This window comes from Danio aesculapii, chromosome 21, assembly GCF_903798145.1.
Source record: "Danio aesculapii chromosome 21, fDanAes4.1, whole genome shotgun sequence".
Classification (NCBI taxonomy): Eukaryota; Metazoa; Chordata; class Actinopteri; order Cypriniformes; family Danionidae; genus Danio; species Danio aesculapii.
In genome coordinates, this window is record NC_079455.1 from 17,738,879 (window position 1) to 17,763,236 (window position 24,358).

Sequence of the window (24,358 nt, forward strand, 5' to 3'; positions counted from 1 at the left end):
ACTCGACGTCATAGTATAGACCATTTCAATGTGGTCATGTTGTTAGCCCATGAACATTTCCTGCTTGTTATCAAACTTCTTCATAACTGTAACAAGAGGAGATCTTAACGTTAAAACAGCTATCATAACATTATTTATCAATATGTGGCTCTTTTTGGATTCATGGAAGCGATAAATATAAAAAATTTAAAGCAGGAAATACGTGGGGACCGTTGTTTTTGTTTACATCCCTTAAAATGGTCTATATGAATGCACATTGTTGTCTCGTTTCTGAATGAATTTGTGTTATTAAAGGGATAGTTTACCCAAAAATAAAAAAATGATCTCATCATTTACTCACCCTTCATTTGTTCAAAACTTACTGTATGTGAGTTTTTTTTCTTCTTTTAAACGCAAAAGAATACATTTAGAAAAGTTTTGGTTGCTTGGACCGATTTGTGTTAGGGACAACATGAATTTTTCAAATTTAAGTTGATTAAACATTAGTTTTTTGGACCGTTATTGTAAGTTATATTGTTAGATAAGCTACAGATTTGGCTGTAGTACTGACTAATCTAATGTATAAGCTCAAATATAATATTGTATAGCTTCCTATTAAAAATATGAACTTAAAAGATAGATTTGTGAGGGGTGTTCTATATGCTGAGCACTGTATATAATGACATTTTACACTATATTGTCAGTGTGGATGTTTTTTTTTTTTTTCGTTCAATTCAGCTAACAAATAAAGTCAGAATTGTTGCATATTATCAAGCAATGCACATTGTTGTCTCGTTTCTGAATGAATTTGTGTTATTAAAGGGATAGTTCACCCAAAAATGAAAATGATCTCATCATTTACTCACCCTTCATTTGTTCAAAACTTACTGTATGTGAGTTTTTTTCTTCTTTTGAACACAAAAGAATACATTTAGAAAAGTTCTGGTTGCTTGGACCCACTGACTTGCAAATAATTTTTTTTCCTACAATGGAAGTTGATGGGTCACAGTAACCAGCATCTTTTCAAATATAAATAATTATTTTGCGTTCAGCAGGAGACAGAAGTTCAGAAAGGTTTAAAACCACATCAGGATGAATAAATGATGAGCTTATTTTCATTTTTCCATGAATCATCACTTTAATTAGAGTAGTCACTTGCTTTTTTCCTGAATGAATCAACTGTTTTAAATGAATCATCTGAATGAGTCTGAATGATCATCTAATTCAGATATGCGATCCTTAAGACTTGCTAACATCTACTGATAGTTTTCAAATTTTAGTTTAGCATCTTAAACATCTATAATCCATAATATTTTTCCCAACATTTCTTATTTCTGTATATTCAGATTTTTATATTTTAAACATTTAATCTCACAAGATATTTTCGCAGTTGGAATTGCTTCATAAATACAATAATGTTGTGTCTGAACAACATTAAACTGTTAGTATAAATACAGTATGTCTAATTATCACTTTATATGTAGTTTCCATGCAAGCTTTGAATGCTATGATGGTTTATTTACACATATTTTGTTGACGTTGATTAGTTGTTAGTTATTCTCAATTCTGTGAATATTTGTCTCATTAACATCTATGCATTTATGAAAATGTTGCTGATTTGCATTAATAATTAAAGATAAAAAGCAATACACCAAGACATACTAATACCACATCATTTAGCTAGAATAGTATCGCAAAATATGTTTATTGCATCATATTGAGAGATGCACAGACACTTTTTTTTCTCATATTAGGTTTTCACTGATATTCACTCTAAAATGCCATATTATATTTAGCAACAGAAGCCTGGAATATGATAATGGCATAATAAATTACAAATGTTTTTAAAACTGTTTTATTTGTTTTATTTTTGACTTATAACCTATTATTTTATTGTTTTTATTTATTGACTCCAGACTGTTAAGTTATATATAAAAAATGGCTTAACATTTTGAATTGATTCAGCAGGCCATTATTAACCATTCCTAACTGTTTCTTTATTATCTTCTGCTGTATAGGAGAGCTGTACATTGGAGGTGTGGGGAAGAGCATGTACAACAGTCTGCCCAAGCTCATTGCATCGCGGGATGGTTATCAGGGCTGCCTGGCCTCAGTTGACCTGAATGGCAGACTTTCAGACCTGATTGCAGATGCTCTGCACCGTGTGGGCCAAGTGGAGCGAGGATGTGAAGGTCAGTATACTGATGCTCTGAGGCAATCATGACAACATATGAGCCTTAAATCAAATTACATTTCTGGCATGCTCAATTAAAGACTATAAAGGACACAAGATGCACTTCATTGCCCTGCAAAATGCTGCCAGTTTCACTGTTTGTCCTTGAAATGTGCAATTTATCGCATCAGGTTTGTGTGTTACACAAAAAAAAAAGACATTTGATGTTTGTTCAAACTACTTATTCAAAATGAGCTGAAATGACACAATTCTTTAGATTTTTTTGGGAAACAACTCATTTATTTTATGTTTAATCAACTTAAATTTGTTGTCCCTAACACAAACCGATTGTGTGGGACATGTTTGAACACTGCAAAAAATGCTGGGCTAACACAATCCATTTGTGTTAGGGACAACATAAACTATCTAATTAATAACTGAATTCCTTCAACTATCAACTATCAATTTAAGTGGACTGAACATAAAACATAATATATAATACAACTATTTAAATAAGTAGTTTAAGCAAGCAGCAGAAAACACTTTTGAGTGTTTGGCTGTGCTTTTACTTGTAATAAATACTGTTGGACAATGTACAGTATGTTAGAATAATAAACTGAAAGCATCTGAGCTTCACTAGGAGTCAGACTTCACTGAGCATGTAATTTAATTTCAGTTTAGAATATAAATTAGAATTATTGTTTGCTTTATTTATTATAATATGCAATAATATTAATCTTTTGTTTGATACTATCCACTGTTTGTGCACTAGAGGTCAAAAGGTTGGAATACAACTTTTTTTTCCCCCTAGTAATTGTTCAACAGTGTTGTATTTATTTAATCAAACATACAGCAAACACAATATTATAAAATAAGACTACAGTTTAAAATTACTATGTTTTTAGTCTCATTTTTACAAGTGATTTAAAACGCAATTGATTTTTGTTTTTCAATTAGTCCTTGATCTTTCTTAATGATGATATATATATATCATGTTTGGTGGTCACACTTTATTTTAAGGTATAGTTCTTGCAATTAAAAAACCATTAACCGACTTTAGCTCAAAAATGCTTTTTATTACTTATAAACTTAGTAGATGGATTTAGGTTTTATGTATGATTAGGGGTGTGTAATAAGATTGTACATTATAATCTTATTATGCAGAATATATACATAATAAGTACAAATAAACCACCAGTATAATAATAATGGGCAGGTAATAAACCACTAGTTAAAAGTGAGTATTGGTACACTACAAAAAAATGATGTCTGCAAAATTGTTGCAAACAATTTAAATAGGTTGAATTTAAACAAACAAACAAACAAAAAAAGTCATGTCATTTCCATTCGCTTATCTGGGGCCGGGTCGACAGGGGCAGCAGATGCCTGAGCCACCCCAGCTGACTTCTCTCGATGTGTCCCGGGTGACAGAGCTCCTCACCCTGTCTATAAGGCTGTGTCCTGCCACCCCGCGAAGGAAACTCATTCCGGCCGATTGTATCCAAGATCTTGTACTTTAGGTCATAACCCAAAGGTCATGATCATAGGTGAGAGTAGGAACATAGATCTGGTAAATTGAGAGCTTTGCCTTTCGACTCAGCTCCATCTTGACCACAACGGACCGGTACATCGACAGTATTACTGCTGGGGGTAAGGACTTTCCTCTAACCTGAAGATGGCAAACCACCTTTGAAATTCTGTCCATAAAATTATAAACAGAATTGTTGACAAAGAGCAGCCCTGCCTGAGCCCAAGAGCTATGTTGTCGGGGGCTAATGCCCCTGGTAGGGTCTCCCAAGGTAAAAAGGTCTTAGGTGACAGGTCAGAATAAGTGCGGTTGAAAAAACCCTCATGTCCGGTATGGCTCAGCCGGGGCCCCACGTATGCGAGGGCCTGGTGGCTGGGTTTTTTCCAAGGGAACCCGGCCGGGCTTAGCCCGAAGGACCAACGTGGGACCATCCTCCTGTGGGCCCACCACCTACAGCGGGAGTCGTAAGACAGGTTACTAACGGTAGGTTAGGACGACGGCAACCCGATCATCGACCAAAGAAACTGGCTCTTCAAAATAAAGTAATGTTTAATTTAATTTTAAATTCAGCCCAAAGTAATAGTTTTAAAAGGACTTAACTAAAAAAGTCAATCCAAGGAATCAAATTTGAATAATTTTTTCAGTGTACTAAAACACATTCATATTCTTATTACAGCTGCACAATATACTAAACATTGTTGTTATATCAATAATAGTACTGTATATGCAGTCTTCATATCACAGATAGTTCAGTTTAACACTGATTAATTGAATTTATTTTGTTTAATTTAATTTGCCTTCCTATGTTTATGCCCTCTTCTCCAGGTGCTATTTAGCTGTTAGCTAGACCAGAATGCTTGAATGCCTCAAAGGGCTGAAAAAAAATACTGATGGAAGGAGTGGAGACAAAGCAAGGAAAAATGACAACAATAAGAATCTGAATATATGCTGAAGTTTTCAGTCATTCATATTGTGATATTGTGCATACTGCTACTATACATGTTTGCACCTTGAAATATATATTAGCCTAAATAATAATTAAACAATTATAATGTTTTGAATAGCTAATAAAAAATAACATTTATCTAAGAAAAAAAAAACATATTCCTGTGGTACATAACAGCAATATTGTACATTTTTTTCAGTATTATGGAGACTTATACTTACTTTTAAAGTCCCTGTGAACCGGAAATTGCTGAAACTTTTATTTGTATGTTGATGTACTGAGACAAAATATTCAGTAGGGAGTGGGGGGCTTTCTGCACATCATTTCCTCATAGCAAATTAAGAGTAAGAGGTGTGTGACTATGAATATTGTAGCTGAAGCTATCAAACTGATGTCAACAGAGATTAACTGCCACTCCATAAGCAAATGATTGAAAGCAAATGATCAGACTTTAATTGAAGATTAGCAAATCAAAAAATCTTTCAGTGCACCTAAAGAAAACAATGTTCACTAGCAAATTTTGATTTCACATGGTCTATTTTTTTTTTAAATCTAGAGTTTCACTGCACCAAAAGAGAGATTTACCTACATTCACATGATCAAGTTATTCAATTTAATCCACATATTTAGCTTACTTTGTGCAAATGTTGCAGCAAGTTTGAAATATATGTAGCTTCACATTTCAGTTGTCATTTGCAATGCCTCATAAGATTATAGTTTTTTAAGTGTACAGTCTTGTTTTTGCTTCATTATTACACTATTAGCATTTTTTTTGTAAATTACACAGCATTTAACTGTAATATTAGTAGTATTTTACTGTATAACAAATATGCAACATGCTTCATGTTAAATATGCTTTTGGTGTCACTAAAACAGTATTTTTAATTTGCTGTAAATCAAAATACAATACAAACAATGTCACCTTGTCAGGCATATGAAACAGTAATTTGCAATTTGGACCATTTTACATGAAATATGGAGTCACTAAAACAGTATTTTTAATTTGCTGTAAATAACATGTGGGAAGACTAAAAATACTGTATATTTTACAGTAAAAAGTACTATAAATACATATTCAGCAAGATAAATGGTACTGTGAATATTAACACATTGTTTTGATTTACAGTGAATTGCTGGCAAACTGCTCCCAGTGAGTTACTGTAATTTCTATATTTCCAGTGTGAATAAAACCATTGGCCTTGCCATTTCTAGTGCTTCTGATATCGACAGTGCTACTGTTTGATGTATACGTACAGTAAGTGCATATATTATATTTATGCTATTCCCATTTGCTGTTTGTTTCAGCCGGTCCCGGCACAACCTGCACGGAGGACTCATGCTCCAATCAGGGCGTTTGTTTGCAGCAGTGGGAAGGTTTTACCTGCGACTGCACCATGACGACATACGGAGGTCCCCTCTGCAGTGACCGTGAGTACCGCTTTGCTCTTTAGTAGGGATTAAACAGCTTTATTAAAGAGGTTTGTTTGGCCACATTAATAAGCCGTTCAAGGCTTCTCCTTTGATAATCTCTGAGCTAAGTGTTTGAAGTACTAAACGATGTGTGCGCCGCAATGCAGTCTTTTTAATGTGCAGATAAGGCAGAACACTCTAATTAGCAAAGGGCCACAAGATAATGTTCATAAAGAGCTAGTAATGGTTCGAGTGACCCCTGAACTGAAGGTAGGAAGATATGCAATTTGGGCTGCATCAAAAATGTTTAATTACACCAAAGCTTGGAGGTGGAGCCGTGGGTTTTGTAATGTGTGCGATGCTGAATGTGTAATAAAAAAAGTCTGACTGTGCTTTGCTTGCAAACAGAAACTGGCCTTGCGCACGAGGCAGACTGAGTTTGCTTTAATAACATAGCCATATTTTTTTGACAATAATGCTCTAGGGACCGCACTAATGAGCTAAATGAAGATAAATAGGGTTAGCTGCTCGAAACATTAAAAAAGAGAGCAGATAAGTGAGTTGGAGTGTTTTTAATGTCTTCATTACACACCTGGAGTGAGTTAAATAAGCGCTTTATTAGGATTGAATGCATTTGCAATGTTTCTGTTTTAGAAATAATTGGCATATTCATGACAATACATGAATACAAATACAAATAGATATGATCTGTCTTTGAATAGCTTTATTCCACTATTAAAAACATGTAGGTAAATGGTTCAAAGACGAAAAGGGGTATCAAGTATCAAGAGTGAATATGCAACCATGTTTTGTATTTAACTGAGTGATTGCTTATTTATTTTTCAGTACATATTTTTTTTTACATTTATTTTATTTAATATGTATACTTCACCATATAAAATCACATATTTTTCTTTTAAACCAAAGCCAAAATGAAACATCTCGTCTTTGAACCATGTGTGGATGTTTGTATGTGTGTTATCTACATTGATTCAACTGTAAATTAGATCCATTAACTCCATTAGATCCTAATTTCCTTGGCCTGGGATGCCTACATTCTGAACGGTTTCCAAAATTACCAGTAGCCAAATGCAAATGGAAAGTATATACAATAGTACCTGCATTAGGAACGGCAACATTGTTTAATTTAATTTTATTTTATTTTATTTTATTTTATTTTATTTTATTTTATTTTATTTTATTTTATTTTATTTTATTTTTTTTTTTTTATTTTTTTTTTTTATTTTATTGTATTTTAATATTTTTAGTTTATTTTATTATAATTTTTATTATTTTATTTTCTTATAACTTACCCTAATTACCCTAAATTACCCTACCCCATTACCCTGGAAATAAAGCTAATATTTTATAGACTTAATCTCTGTAATTACATGTTTTATTTAACCTCATCGGACAAAAAATGGGAAACTGCTGTACAAAGAATCAGTGTAAATAATACATCAAATATTTACTTTGCTTATTTAGCTGTACAAGAATTAAAAGTGACCAGTATTCAAGCAGCATGTGTAAACATTTGTGAAATTTATTATGCATGAACTATAGCGGCGTGGAGTGTGTCGATGCAGCAGAACTGTGAGTACAAAACAACTTCTGCACTGTTAACTCAATTAACACTACAGACAATTGTTTCACAGCAGTGCGTACAGTACAACACCATGCAACTCAGCTCACTTGCCGGTATCAAAGTGATAATGACTTGAAATGATCTTATATATAGACATTCTTGTGTAGAATGTTGATTTCGAAGAGCACGGCACATTCTTAACTTCAAGCAGAGAAATTAAGCAATATTATTAACTTATAATTCATGGAAATATCCTGAAGGCTGTTTATCTCATACACTATGAGAGAAAAGGGTTTTTTTCTTGTTAAGAACTGAAAAAAAAGAAGGCCAACATTTAACAGGGAAGGGATTTCAAGACACTTCTGTGCGGGATAAGGCTATTTCAATGTGATTTAATCTGTCAGCAAATGCTCAATTCTCCTACACAGCCATAAATCAATAAACTCAATTATTCTTTCATGAAAAGTGGTTTAAACGGACAAAATACAAGGCTTTATCCAATTTAAAGTACCCCTCTTGTGCTATTTTAAAGGATCCTAAATTTGTTTTGGAGGTCTTCTACATCCATCCAAGGTTGAAAAACATTTCAGTCTTCTCAGAAATATAGTGTATGCAGCAGCTTCATTTCTTTCTCTAAGAGGGGTTTGTCTGAAAAGCTGGTTCAAGGATTTGCTCTCTCTAAACCCATCCTCTCCTACTCCTCTCTGGTTTGTCAGATGTTCCTCAGTCTGTTGTGATTGGTCAATGTTTACAGTGACTGTCAAAAGTCAAACGTATTAATTACCATATCTGGATGCTAGCGTCAGAGGCTTCAGTAGCACAGTAATTCGAGCAGTAACAATGGTGATGGTTTTGCTGTATATAATGAAGCCAAAGTCCTCTTTTTTTAAAGGATCTCTGCCATTTTTTCGGAAATAGGCTCGTTTTCTAAGTCCCTAAAGCCTGGTTTATACTTGACGCGTGCCCTTGTAGGCTTAGGGTTACGTGGTGAATGTGACGTCATCGCGGAGTTTGCGGATGTTCGCTTTGGTTGCGCGTGGCTGGAGGTGCGTAGGGCAGTTTTTGAGACTTGAGTGCGAACAGTGCGCGAGTTTCAGTTGATTTCAGTTGAATATGAACCACTTTGAAGAGATTTCGTCTGAAACAGTAGGACTGTACAGACATCTTTATGACCCGTGATCAGAGAGATAACCAGATGATCAATAATTCTTGGCTATAAATTGCAACAGCAGCAGGAAAGGAGAAAGTTTTTGTTTAAAGGTGGCGAAAAACCTGAGGGATAAGTTTATTAAAACCAAAAGAGGCCATGGCAAAAGTGAAGACCCATGTACACAATTACAGAATGTGTTTTTCCACCAGTCATAGGTTTAACACTGATGTATTTTGTTTAATTTTGAATTTAAAACAATTATATAGTTACAAAACTATAATGAAGTCACAGAATAATTTCTTTGATAACTGGAAAGGAATAAAGGAATAAATATCGGTTTACAATATTCTGATGCCCAGTTATTCTGGACTTTATTGGTGTAATCACGTTGGACCATTATTGCCTTTTTAGCAGAAGTGTAGGACAGAAACTAGCCAGACAGTAATGTGTGAATTGTGGAGCGGGCTAAATCTAAAAAAACATCTTTATTTTTTATTAAGTATGCTTTTTTGCTTTTATTTTTGCGATAATAAAACATATTTGTAGAGCAACCTATGTTCTGTTGTCATTAATATTTTAATAAATTGTAATGGGTATAACTGTCCGAGATATGAACAAAAGCAAGTGATGACCAATAATCATTTGCTAGAAATGGAAACAGCAGTGGGAAAGGAGGAAAGTTTATGTTAAAAAGTTTGGAAAAACCTGAGGGATAAGTTTGTTTATTCCAAAAGAGGCCAAGGTAAAAGTGGAGACCCAGGTACACAATTACAGAATATGTTTTTCCACCAGTCATAGCTTTTACACTAATGCATATGTTTGTGGATCGGGCTAAATCTAAAAAAAAAAAAAAAAAAAACATCAGTATTTTTTAGTAAGTGTACTTTTTTTTGCTTTTATTCTTGCCATAATATATATTACAAAATATATTTGTAAAGCAACTCATGTTCTCTTGTGATTAATATTATAATAAACTTTAAACGGTAAAACTGTCCCAGATATGAACAAAAGCAAGTGATGCATCAAAGTTTGATTAAAAACATATTGAATGGTTATAAAAATGCTTATAATCAGTAAAATAATGTGTAAAACAATAAAAAATCATTAGTTTAAAAATATTGAACGATATTATGATATGACGTAGTTCCGGAAACTTCCTACTTCTCTGTTTATCCGTCTGATTTTATTGTGGGTTTCTTTTGACTGCCCCCTGTCGTTTTAAAGAATATCACGCAGCAAGTATAAAAGCCTCGTCCGTTTCGCAAGGTGCACGCGCAGTCAGCGGAGGTGCACGATGCGGCGCCAGGCGAAAGTAGAATTCCAGCTTAAGAGTTATCAGTTGAGTTTGACGATTTTTGAATCCATTCAGTTGATCGCTGGGTCTTGTGGCAGCCCTTTTAGCTTAGCTTAGCATAAATCATTGACTTGGATAGGACCAATAGCATCTTGCGTTCTATTAAGACACAGAAATTGGGCTGAACAATGACAGTGTTGCATGGATGTTCACAAAACAACTCTGATGATAGGCAGGGGCTGTTTAAAACACTTTTAGGTTAAATATACCTCCATTTGACCATTTTTTTAATCCATTCAGTTGATCTTCAGGTCTAGCTGGAGCATTTTTAGCTTAGCTTAGCTTAGCATAAATCATTGACTTGGATTAGACCATTAGCATCTTGCTAAAAAAAAGAGCTTCAATAATTTTCCAATTTTAAGCTAGATTCTTCTGTAGTTACATTGTGTAGTAAGGAACTTTGCTACTATAGGGGACTTGTGAAACTAGCCCATTTACAAAAAAAGTGAAGTGTTCCTTTAAATGTATGCAAAGTGAATTCTTTATGTGAAAAAAACATATTCTAAACTCTTCCAGGCTTTAACTTCAATCACAGTGTTTCAGGGCTATCTCTTTAATAATGGGTACTCTACTTATTTTTTTCTTCTCATTCGGAAGAACTGTCATGTAAACAGCCAAACATACTGTAGTGCTTCACTTTGAAATATGGGAAAGCATATCTCATGCACCTGCCATTTAACGTATAGCCTATTAGAATGAAAACAAAAGTGATTGCCCAAGGTCTGCAAAGTTTCGTAGGTCAAAGTGCTCAATAAATGAAACTAAGCCAAAGTTGACACAAGCTGATGCAAATTTCACCTTTAGAATGGTATGTCATTATGTACACCACCTGATTTTGTAGCTTATTCAGTTGTTTTTGCAGTACTTAGCTCCTAAGGTTTCAACACTAATCCAACCAGGCAGCTTTTCCAAACTTGGAAAATAAACAGAGGACAAAGATAAAGACAACACTATATTAACAAGAATATTTGCAGCACATTTGCATAATAACAGCTTATGCTTTACACTGGCATCTACTATAGTTCACTTAAAATAAAAATAGTTTTAACTTTCTTTCCTTCCACTTATTCCAAACCTTTATGAGTTTTTTATTTTGTTGAACACAAAATGAGATATTTTGAAGAATGTTGGAAAACCATAAGCAACTGTTTTTTTTTTCTTCTTCTATGAGAAGTCAGTGGCTACCATTTTCCAGCTTTCTTTAAAATACATTCTTTTGTGATCAAAGTTTTGTAATCACTTGGGGAAGTGTAAATGATGAAGATATTTAATTATGTTTGGGTGAACTAACCCTAAGTGTGAAGTTCAGAACAAGACACTCATCAAGTTTGCTATATTTTTATATACTGTCTGTTTTAGTGTGTCGTTTTGTATAGTTTTCTGCACTTTTCTTCACCTACGACACAGTACATAACAATTGTGCGCATTGCCACCTAGTGGACTCTTCCATCTCAGCTTTCACCTTGCCCATATGCTGCTGCATGAGCACCTATTATGCTTAGTTTCCAGTCCTGCTCCTCAAGGGCTGATGTTCTGCAGACCCTTAACCAACAGTAATGACTAGATGTTTACAGTGAGTCTGAAGAACTTGATTAGCTACTTTATCTGTGTTTAGTTTAAGTAGGAGCTAAAGTTTTTCCAAAACGTGGCCCTCCTTAGAATAGGTTTGAATGCCCCTGTTCTATGCAGACACAGAAATTGGGCTTAACATGAACAGTGTTGCATGGATGTCCACAATAGACCTCTGATGATAGGCAGGGGTGGTTCTAGACACTTTTTAGGTGGGATATAGCCCTTTGTCTGTCGTTTTATCACTCTTAACACGTTTAGAACATTTTAAACGAACAAATTGTATTCAAAAACCTTTTTATTTTTAGTATTTTATTGCAATTCTGCACATGATGTAAATGTGTGTACAGACAAGAGATGATGTGAAGTGAAAAATAAGTGGGTTATTAAATGTGTTTTCTGTGACTTATTTTGTTTGTTTGTTTAGACTACATTAATACATTCAGTGTATCACTGCACAATTAATTGTTAAAAGATATGGATCTCTTTTCAAACACCCACGCAATCTTAATTACACTAAATGATTATGATTTGCATATGTTTGTTATTCTTCCGATGATTTCAGCGGTGCATTCAAAGAAGAGAACTCGAGCCTTCTTTTCAAGCAGTATTATCATTTCTGAGTTGCAAGCAAATAGAAGCACTAGGATAATAGTTTATAGTTTATAGTACAGTGCTCAGATAAGTACACCCCTCACAAATCTATCTTTTAAATTCATATTTTTATAGGAAGCTTTACAATATTAGATTTGTGCATATACATTAGATTAGTTAGTACAGATGCCAAATCTGGAGCTTATCTAACAAAATAACTGACGATAATGGTCCAAAAACTAGTACACCCAAATTTATATGTTATAGAAAAATAGAGGGAAGCAAAAAAAGTTTAAAAATTTAGTTGGTTGTAATTTTATTTATTTATTTATTTGTGCAATATTTTGCTTGAATTTTTTTATTTTGCTTGAAATATGTTTGGTGACTAAAATATTATTTTCATAAATATATCTGTTTAATAAATCTGTTTCGTTTAAATGCACCAAAATACATTGCCTATATTCACTGAGAAATGGATAAAAATATTAATTTTCTAAATGGGGTGTAGTCAATTATGCTGAGCACTGTAAACACTGATGTTTATGTTTATGCTTTAAAAAAATTAATACATTAAATTAGGGTTATAGCAATTGCATTATGTCAAACCATTGACTAAATAATTCTTTAAAATCAGCCTTATAAATAAATTCATATTCATTGAAAATGAAATATATATATGAATTTAAATTATATTATGATGCTATTCTATAATGATAATATTCAAAAAATACAATTATAAACCATATTGTATGTGTCCATGAAGCACAAAGTCATAAAGGAAAAATATTTGTGAATTGACGTTTGTATATCATTTAAAACTACAGTCAGTTGAAGTTGAATAATCAGAATCAGAATCAGAAAGAGCTTTATTGCCAGGTATGTTCACTCATACGAGGAATTTGTTTTCGTGACAGAGCTTCTACAGTGCAACAGGATAACAGAGACAGGACAAAAAACAGGTAATAAATATATTAAAAAAAATAGAAGTGGTGAATGCAAATATACAAATTGACAAGTGTATGTACAGCTATATTACTATATACAATGTTATATGAGCAGCTGTTATGTGCAAATTGGCATGTAAAGTGTGTTGTTAAACAAGTGTATATGTGTATAAAAGTGTATGGCAAGTAGTGATGTTGGTTCCACAATTATTTTCATCAAGTGTTCATGAGATGGATTGCCTGAGGGAAGAAACTGTTTCTGTGTCGGGCTGTTCTGGTGCGCAGTGCTCTGTAGCGTCGACCAGAAGGTAAAAGTTCAAAGAGGCAGTGTGCTGGGTGTGAGGGGTCCAGAGTGATTTGGGCAGCCCTTCTGCTCGCTCTGGATAAGTACAGTTCTTGGGGAGTAGGAAGGGTTGTACCAGTGATTCGCTCAGCAGTCCGAACTATTCGACGTAGTCTTTGTAGATCGTAGGGTTGGCTGAGGGTTCAAATAAAATAAAATACAGACATCACTTTTAATGCTGTCAAATTAGCAATGTATTTTACTTATTTAACTATTTAAGTAAAATTTGGGATTTACTGTAGAAAACGTACAAAATGTCTTCATGGGACATGATGTTTACATGATGACATATCAGTAGTTAACATTTGAAGTTGTCCTTTTGGCATTAAACTAGATTTGTGGTCCAGGGTGACATATTTTGAATGTATATTTATAATGTTACATGTATTTAATGTTATGAGCAACAGTAGTGAGGGCTGAGGACTCACAGCAGAGATCTATACCCTTTACAGATTTCATTGGCTAAGGATGACCAATAGGCACTCTGACTGACATCCAAAACAATCAGTTAGTTTATTTTGTCCAGTGCCATGTCTGGGAATTTGAAAATATAGCACAGATGTATAATAACATTTACTGGTGTGTAAAACTCCTGGACACATTTTAAAGATTCTATGCCAGACTATGTATTCTTTTCAAAAATCATGATTATTGGTAATTGTGAGATGTCCGAATGAGAGGCTTTGTTTCTAGATGAACTGCTAAAGAACACAGCACACACACACACGTCTCACAGAAATCCTATAGAATCCCACCAATCTGACGATGGCTTCAAATCATCTGAGGTGTTTCCAATACTGCGTGCCATATGCATCAGATGTTCAGTAATGGGCGTGACATCTGAGGCCGAGACTGGATATCCATAGATGGGCTTTCATGGAATTGCTGGCGCTTTTTGGTGCCCTGACAGACGATTTGAATTTACTAAGCCTCTTTTATACCAGCAGCGCACCTGTTCATCCTCGTCCGCATGAAAGACTATGGAAGCAGGCTGCAGGTGCGACGAGAAAAACAATCCTTCAAAAGTCATTTCCACGCGATCAACAAAATCCGGTGGGCAGCCACAGAGAGCTGGAGCGGCTTCACTAATGCATGACTCATTCCCTTCCTCAAATACTATGACAAAAGCAGTCAGTCATATTTTTGTAGCCTGTCCTCTACAACAGTGACTCCCAACCTTTTTTAACTCGTGGCCCACAAAACCAACCATGCATGTTTTCGCGGCCCACTGCAGGTTTTACATGAATGGCGTGTTAAAGGAAATGGTGTGTTGGTTACTTACTCAGACACGAGACTGATAATAGTCTTTGTTGGATAAATTGTAAATGATTTGAATAAAGATAGAATGTACATACTGTACAGTAAGATGTAACCAATCCTTGAGAGGCTCAGGCTGACACTCAAAGAAATGGGAAAACTAAAATGGAAGCTGATGCAAAACATGCACCTTCAACCTACACAAAAAATGACTTTCTTTAAGAGCTCCTATTTTGCATTATTTTGCAGAGGTTATATTTTGGTTTTGGGGGTCTCCAACAACATTCTGATATGCATGCAAGGTCAAAAAACACTTTCATTGTATTATAAAATGCATTTATTTTGACCAAATTATCCCAACGACTCCCATATGATTTGTTCAGCGATTCATTTGTTCCCAAATCCCTCCTTTGCGTGAGGGCAATCTGTTGTGATTGGTCCGATGATGCAGTCTGTTGTCTGTTGTGATTGGTCGACTGGGTTCAGCGCAAGACAGAGAGAAACGCCCACCACCTGCATATTTGATAAAATCATGTTGGAGCAACTCGATTGCATTTAATTGTATAAATATTTAAACAAATTTATTGGGTGCAAATCCTTCCTCAATTAAATTGAGTTCATTCAATGAGATTTTTTTTGTGTGTGTGCTTTTGCATACATATTAACATTGTTATTTCCATTCATAACAGCTGGCAGCCTCCTTGCAATACCATCATGGCACACTGGGGGGGTCAAAGCCCACAAGTTGAAAACCGCTGCACCACAACGCACCCACACATATACACAAGACCATAAATCTATATAATTTTTTATTATATTATATATTTATTTTTTTATCTAGGAGGGAGATTCTCCCAGACAGCAGACATATGGGAGAATAATTCTGGTTGACCTCTGTAATTAGCGTAGATTATTTAGGAATATCATTAGCACAAATTACGCCTGCTGCCTGTGTGACATCTCGCACATTTCCAATGACTTGTTCCTGAATTCACACTCAGGAAATATGAGAGCTGCGGACAGTCATCCGATTCTTCCCGGACTGTCCCTAGGAATAACATGCAAAATCCCACCGGAATATCCGGGGTTGTATTGCATATGTCCTGTGTTGTAGTACAGCCTCTTCAAGTGGCTGGGATCTATGTTTCATACTTTGATTTTCCTGTGAACGGTCACATCCATCACCCAAGGGCTAATTAAATGGCTTGTAATGTGTTACCCGTCCCGAGTCCCTGTCCAAGGACACGGCAGGCCAGTCCCTGTGAGTCTTAAGGGATTGCTCTTTCCTTCTTGCTTTGTTCATTCAGGATTCACTCCGTCCCTCCGTACCTTCCATCAGACCCTCCAGCGGTGACCATTAAATTAAATAGATGCTGCACTTTCATGTCTGCTGTTTTGCCTCGCAGCCCTGGACTCTACTTTCACCTTTCTCTGCGAGCATCTGCTCAGCCAACCTTAGATTTTTACATTACTTGTCGTGCCCTGCACATAAATTGGGTCACGTTTCCTTACAGGGGTAATTGTTTTTGTTGGGCAAAACTTTAAACAAAGCTCTTCCATGTTTCTTTTTTCTGCTCGAAAAGATTTTTTGTGCTTGAAAACTAGCGAATTGGAACTGCTGCTGCTTTATATTTTTCTGGAACCAGTGATATGTGTTTTTTTTAGGATTACTTAATGAATAGAAAGTTTAACGGACCAGAATTTTGCAATTGTTTTTTTTTTTTAAATACATTTTTAACCCTCTACTGCACGCATTATAATAGATCTATAAAACTGTGACTGTTTTTCTTTTCTTAGACTGGCTTACCTTTAAGTGTTGTAAAAAATTATATGTTACGATATGACAATGACGTCCGATAGACTGATTTCACGCGGCCACCATTTAAAAAGCGAAATCGAGGCTGCATTGGGAAGAAACCCAGAAGTATCGCCTGAGTCACACAGAAATGTTGTGTACTGTATATCTTATCAGCAAAGAGAAAGCGACACAAATTCATTATTTAACCTCCTTCTGGGTGACCCAAAGGTCCGTTCAAAGTGGATAGTAAAAATAAAAAAAAAGGATATCAGACCTCATTTACAGCTAAGTTAACGGAAATGACACTAGTTAGCTAACGTTATCTTTCCCAAACACACATTTTAAATGCTATTTATCAAACTCAAGTTAGCGGACTGATTCTTTTACTATATTAGACCTGTCATGATACTGAATTTTGGTACTGACATTTATAAAAATCGTCAATTTTCCTCTAACATATAAGCACTGTTGAACGCAACACCACTGATTTGCCATAGTATTCACCAGTGCTCAACAGAAATGACTGATTGGCCGTAAAGATCATCTGTTCACTGCATTTCACCGCTGTTTACCAAGTGCAAACACAGACAAGCAATTGACTGATCTTTGTGGCTTTAAATTGCTCCAGTGTCGCTGTATTTGTGTTTGCTCTCTGTGAAGAGCGGTGAAGAATCTGTGAAGAACTGATGACCTTTACGGCCAATCACAGTCATTTCTGTTGAGTACTGGTGAATACTATGTCAAATCAGCGCTTAAGCAGCACTTAAATGTTAGCGGATGTAATGGACATTTTTAAAACTTCACTATTACAGACATCATGAGGATGTTCCACAGATGACTTCATTTTTTTATCGCTCACCGGGTTACATAGGCTGAAGCAGGGAAGCGTGTTGGTGTTTACCTGGTGCCATGAAGTGAGGCCTAGGAGGACACTCGTAAAGAAATTGTGATTTTGTTTGATGCCTCTTTATTCCATTCTTTTTTGCTGAATATTATTGAAAACAAACATAATATCGTATTATCATGTATACAGCATACAGTAGGTATAAATATTTCCTCCAGTAAATATTATAACAAATAATCCAGATGTGTCAGAATAATATAGCTAGTAGCTAACAATACTTATATATTGTAATTTATACTATACTACGCCTGTCTTATCTGCCTCTGAGCTTATTACCTGATGTCTTCATCACTGCTCTTATAAAATGTCCAATCTGCATCATTCTCATGGTAACTCACTTTCATCTGCAGGAAGAGCCAATTCTGTCCTTTTGTTCTTTCACTTACCATAGACCATGATGGTCCTCACTAATACACTGTTCCTTGTATTTATATCTAATCAAAAGTATTCCCATTAAACTTAGATTTTGTCCATAACGCATAATCTTCTCTTTTCAAAAAATAATTAGAATGTTGGTCTTAAAGAAACAGTGGCAGGGAAATGAACACAAATATAATTTTGTCATATGGCAACACCATGCGGTAGAGGGTTAAACGTTATAAACATATTTACTGTTTCTTTATCAACACATTCTGTCTTTGCTGAATATAATTGTGTATTTTTCTGTCTTTCAAGTTCAAGTTGTACCACTGTGTAGGTCAAGAAAACTATTAATGATGCTGTTATACAGTTCATGACACAATTACAATTGCCTCATGACAGTCATGTTGATCACAGATTTATGACATTTTATATAGTCTTGGTAACATCAAGTTGTTATAACAAAGGCAGTTTACATAGTATTTGTTTTTGTCAAGCTGTCATAACAAATACATCTCAAGCAATGCCACCTTCCATTTAAAATTACATAACTGAGTGAGTGCAAATGTGTCATGTTATGATTATAAACATTTCATGACAACTCATTCAAGTCAGCCGATTCGAATGTTATCACTCGATTGAATGGACATTATCAACTGATAGAAATGGGCCAATAGGGGGCTTTTTTGTGCATACTGGTAGGCTCAGAAGGCTGTTATCATCGATCCACGTGCTATAGGTCACATATGGCTGCGGCCGGAAGGTAACGAGAACTATTTATAAAATTTCCCAATAATTGTATTGTATTAATGTCTACCCCAACCAAATACCAACTGTCACAGTAATGTAAAAACAAATGTGGATCTGGAGTTTTTTTTTCTTTTAGTATAGCTGATTAACCATGTGGATGGATGATAACGCCTTACAAGCTTGCCAGTAGGCGCGGATGGCCCCTGCTGGCCCATATCTATCAGCTAATAACCACTGAAAAAAGCCCATTCAGTCGAGTGATAACATTCGAAGCGGGTGTTACTGTCTTTACTTAACAAAAATATTTATTTATTTTACAAAACATACGTGTATATATTGAAATATCCACTAAGTAAGTGCCTTGTCTTTGGGCATGCTTTTAAGCTTGTGAAAAATCTTAGATGAGTAACTTAATTCAGTGCTTTTTCAATGCAATCAATAAACTATATTAGTTTACTTGTGATTGATTACACTGATGGTGTGTATTTGATCTATTGGTTTTTCAGGTGTCTGTGTGCTGTATTGTGTTACATTGAAGCAGACAAATTAGCAGTGTTGGGTGTCTCCTTACAAATGAAGCCATCATGGTGACATTTTCTGAAAGTCAATAGGTTACCAGGGTCAATCGATCCATGCAACCCTCAGATTCCAGCCGGAAGGGTTCTTATATGAATGTAGGTTGTTATCAATTGAACGAGCTCCAGTAAGGAAACGGAATGTGGACTTCACATATGTGGGTCACCAAAAGCGAGACCTGACCTGGAAAGTAAAATCCAATAAGCATGTCAGCAGTGTTTCAAGCAGATGATTGACGTGAGCCATTCCTCATGCTTAATATTGAATATGGATGTTCATGAATGATGAACTGCTTTTTGACCTGTGCTTCGTGAGCTCATGTTGGAGAAGCACTTCTGCCGTGTCAGGATTTTGAGCAGCTTAGACCTGTGAGCTGAGCTGCAGGATCCAACATGGTCTTCGGTGGCATGAATTTTGGATTGACATTTGGGTGATGGGGGGTGGGATTGGAGAGTTGGAATAAAATCATATTGCTTTCCAAAAAGCTTCTCCATGCAGGACAGTGAATGAAAACTCACACACAAAAAAAAAATAAATAAATAAAAAAAAAAGACAAATGAATATGAAAATAAGAAGAAAATATTATTAAATAATATTAAGAAAATAAAAATGATACAAATAGTTCAAAATAAATAAATGAGTACATGACACATTTGGACATTTGAAGAGACTGTTCAATCAAATTGAAAATGTACTTTCAGTTTCCTCACCCTCAAACCTTCCAAGATGTGGATAACATTTTGTTTTTCTTAAGTAGAAAAGGAAAGCGTTCACTTTGAGCTTTAAAAAACACACACAGGCAAAACTAAATGACTCCTAAATACCTATGACTCCTGACAATTCACTGAGGTATTTTATTTTCAACTTTATTAGCTTTTTTATAACTTCATTACCTTTATACAGCCTTGGATTAAACTGGCCCTTTTTAATGATCAAGATGCATTATGTTCTGTAGATTACTGTAACATCAGTGTCCTGTATTGGCATCAGTTTGTAAATAAAATAAAATAAAATAAAGTGACCAGTATTGAAGGTCATTATAATAATAGTAATAATAAAAAAATATTTTTGTACTCTCTGATTGTACTCATCATCAAAAATAAATAAATAAATAAATAAATCTTCTCTCTTTTAAACAGAAATCGGGGGAAAAAATAAACAGGGGGGGGGGCTAATAATTCTGACTTTAACTGTGTAAATATACAGTTCTGTCTGGTTCATAAATCTGATTGGCTGATAGCCATGCAATATTCTGTAATATCAGAACTCGCACAGCCTCCTTACCCTTCTGTATTACTCCGCCGACACAGAGTGACAGCAGATCAATAAACTCACTACAGTTTGACAAATATTGCAGCTGTTGGACATCGTAATGTACCTTTGAGTTTTTTTAGGCAAGAATGTAGTTGTTTAGATGGTAAATATGCAGTTTATTTATAATGACAGTGCCTATTTAAAATATTTTTAATTTCGGAGATACAGCCTGTCGGCATCCATCAGTCTGTCATACCGAGCAGAGCAAAGACGGTTGACGTTGTCCATCCACAAGATGACGACAGACATCATTAACAGGAAATGACCTCTAAAGAGCTGTGCTTTCATTACTAAACTTGAAGGCAGTCAGAAGATTTGTTTGTCAGGATTTATTTTTGTAAACAGCACAGAGTCAATGTGTCATTGGCATCACTGATTGGGCATTCTGAACTTGTACAAGAACTTGTTACAACTTCTCATTCCAGAAAATTGTCAGAACAAATTTACTGCTTTTAAAAAAAGCCGGTTCACACAGGATCTCTTTACAGTAATTTACATGTATTTTCCAGAATGCAGTGTACGTGTGGTAATGTTGGGTTTTGTACATGAAACTTTTCCAAAACATTAAGTTAAGCTTGTGTAAATGTACCATCAGTGCAGTTAGCATTTCACCTTGTGTTTATGCACTGGACTGTTGGTCAAGCGATTCATCTCTCATGCCCTCGTGATCTCCATCTCTCATCTCTCCATTCATCCTTCCATCGGTGTCCAGCCTTTTTACCAGGCCCTCACCGGCGGTCTTGGCATCCGCTCCTTCAATGTGACATGATGTCAGGCCCCAAGGTGCCGGCTGCCGGTCCGACTCCTGATCGCTTCATTACACAGCAAACAAACCGTGAATGTCTTGTAATTGTAGAGCAGCTCCTGCCAGGTCTAAAAAAAGCAGAGGCACCATATAATAAGATATTTAGAGGAGACTGAAAGGTCACCCCCTGTCCAGAAGCAGGAAGGGATGGCGTAATTGGAGGTGGAGAAGGACGATGCTCTGCGGTGAAATGTCAACACGCAGGAAAGCCGAGGAAGATTGGTAATCAGCAGCCTTTAGACAAGCGCAGACGGAGACGTCACTGCTCCAGCTGCCGCTTTGGAGGATGTCACTCACTGGCTGACACGGGAGAGTCGACTCTGACAGAATTAGGACAAATTTAAGGCGGGTTTCCAACTGCTCGTTGCGACTGCTTTTAGTCAGCTGGCATTAACCAAGACACATAAGCGCTGCAGGAAAGATGGATTCCAACATGCATGTTCAATTTATCCTGGTGTAGGATGTTTTCTACTATGTTTGTTACATTCTTACACTCTGTGGTCACGTAAGAACACTTTCGGTTTCTCAGTTTTCCATTTTTTAATTGTATTATTTTTTTTACATTTATAATGATAATAATGTTTTGTAATAATAATAAATATTATAATATGTTATAAAAAATAAATCATGTTGCATTGATGATGATGATGATGATATTATTATCATCATTATCATCATCACCCTCACCTTCATTATCATCATTATTATTATTATTATTATTATCATTATAAATATTATATCATTATATTAAATATTTATTGTTTTTGTTATTAGTATTGTTGTTATTATTATATCAAATATTTTTTGATTTTGTTAATTTTCTTCTTCTTCTTCTTCTTCTTCTTCTTCTTATTATTATTATTATTATTATTATTAATAATAATAATAATAATAATAATAATAATAATAATAATAATAATAATAATGTTGATACTAAGTAATGATTGAATTACCTTTCATAATGCTCACTCCAATTATGGGTTGATAATAATGTAATATTTGTATTGATATTAATTTATAACTTTTTAATATATATTATTTGAAGATATTACATATCATATACATATGATATACATACATATAAACATATAAATGCAATTATGTGTCATGAATTCATAAAAAATCTATAGTATTACCATATCTTATAAAAATAGGATTAGTCATATTTAAACCATTATTACTGAGGATAATATATATATATATATATATATATATATATATATATATATATATATATATATATATATATATATATATATATATATATATATATATATATATATATATATATATATATATATATATATACAATTTAAAAAGCTGTAATTATTTACCTGCCTCAGGTAAAGTGCTCATCTATATTGCATAAAATCACATCCTCACCAACTCCATTTACTCCACTCCATTCATTTGCTGCAATTTTCTAGCATGAACAATTTAGGAAAATCATTTTTTATTCACTAACCACCAACAATGACGTTTACACAGATTCCAACGCCTGCTCTGAAATTACGTAATTGTTCAATTTAAGTGCGCATGGATTCTGTGAAATGTTGAATCATCATTGATTATGTGTTATTCACAAAACTCTGGTGTAATTGCTGTTGCACTATTACAGCCTGTACTTTTTCCTTGAGATGTTGTGAGTAATTTCTTATGACCTTGGCAGCAGTAATTCATCAAAGGCACTGTAACTAAGCAAGCAGCTATGGACAATTCTAATTAACTCTGGGTTTACCATTTTTGGTTGTTAACATGAGTGAGTAAAACAACATTTTTGTTATACTTTGTAAACTATTTCTTTCAAATCTTACATTCAGATATTGTCATTTAGAGCACTTTGTTAGCATAAAATAACAAAAATAGGTTTCAGACAATATATATTTTTTTAATTCACATAATACGATGTTAAGAGGAATTCAGAAGAGTTCTTTAGTTGGTAGAATAACACCCATTTTCAACCGAAACAAATTTTCAAAATCGGTTAATCAGACCAATTGTCATATTCTGAAGGAAAACAGCATCCAATTAGCCATATTTTGCACATTTTGCTTAAATACGTCTAACCCAGGCTCATTCTGATTACGTGCCCCTATATAAATTTCTGGAGAGAGTAAAATACACCCCAGGAGCTATGTTTCTTGCAGTTTTCTTTTTTTGCAAATCCACCAGAGGCCGCTGTGTATGCTTTTTCAGATCTCAAATTCCTCTCACGAGTGCCATTCACACCTGCTGTTCACATGTAGATCCACCAGAGGCCGCTGTTGACTGACTGACCAACCAACCAAACCCCCTACCCTCCTTCTTTCCTAAACCCAACCAATAGTGTTTTAAAATGCACCAATTGACCCACCCACCCCCTTCCCTAAACCCAACCACAGTGTTTTAAAAAGCTGTCCAGAAAAAGAAAAGCCCTCTGATTTTACCACATTTTCAGATTTTACCACATTCTCACCCTGTTATTTGCAGTACATGTTTATATTTTCATTATATTTTGAAAAATATTTACATTTTAATTTTTCAGCTTTTGATTTTGTCTTACTTGCTTTCTGGAACCGTTCTTCATCTCTCTCGATCCCCGTTTTTGTGGTCAACTCCGCTCTGCGTCTCAAGTCCGCCGACCTACATGTTGAGCTACCAGATTATCTGGTAACAGCAAAAAAAGAGTCCATACGAGGTAAACGATCAGCTGGTAAGCAAGAAAAGGAACAGCATCATACCACCCCCTAGCGTTAGTCTTAAAGATGAAATGCAGCCATATGTAGCTCTGGCTACATAATTCGCGATCTCCAGAAATGTATATAAGGCTACGTTTTCAGAATGAGCCTATGTTGAATACATCATAAATCCAGTGAAATAGCGAATTTTCAAGTGTTTTTTTTATTATTTATTATTATTATTATTATTTAGTTTGTTTGTTTGTTTAAACAGCAATACATTTACACAACTGTATAAAAAAAGCTTTTGTTTTTGGTATTTTTAAGCCTGATTCATTGAAATCTGGATCCCAGTGGTGGAT

General features: G+C 34.8%; 1 protein-coding gene across 4 annotated transcripts in view; it reads left to right on the forward strand.

The window, feature by feature from the left end:
* The window catches only part of nrxn2a (neurexin 2a), a 564,692-nt gene that overhangs the window by 169,076 nt on the left and 371,258 nt on the right, over positions 1–24,358 (forward strand). For all 4 annotated transcript variants that reach the window (XM_056446759.1, XM_056446762.1, XM_056446760.1 and 1 more), the window contains 2 exons: positions 1,998–2,171; positions 5,932–6,054. In XM_056446759.1, coding sequence (XP_056302734.1) covers positions 1,998–2,171; positions 5,932–6,054 — 297 coding nt within the window. The remainder of the gene's footprint in view (positions 1–1,997; positions 2,172–5,931; positions 6,055–24,358) is intronic.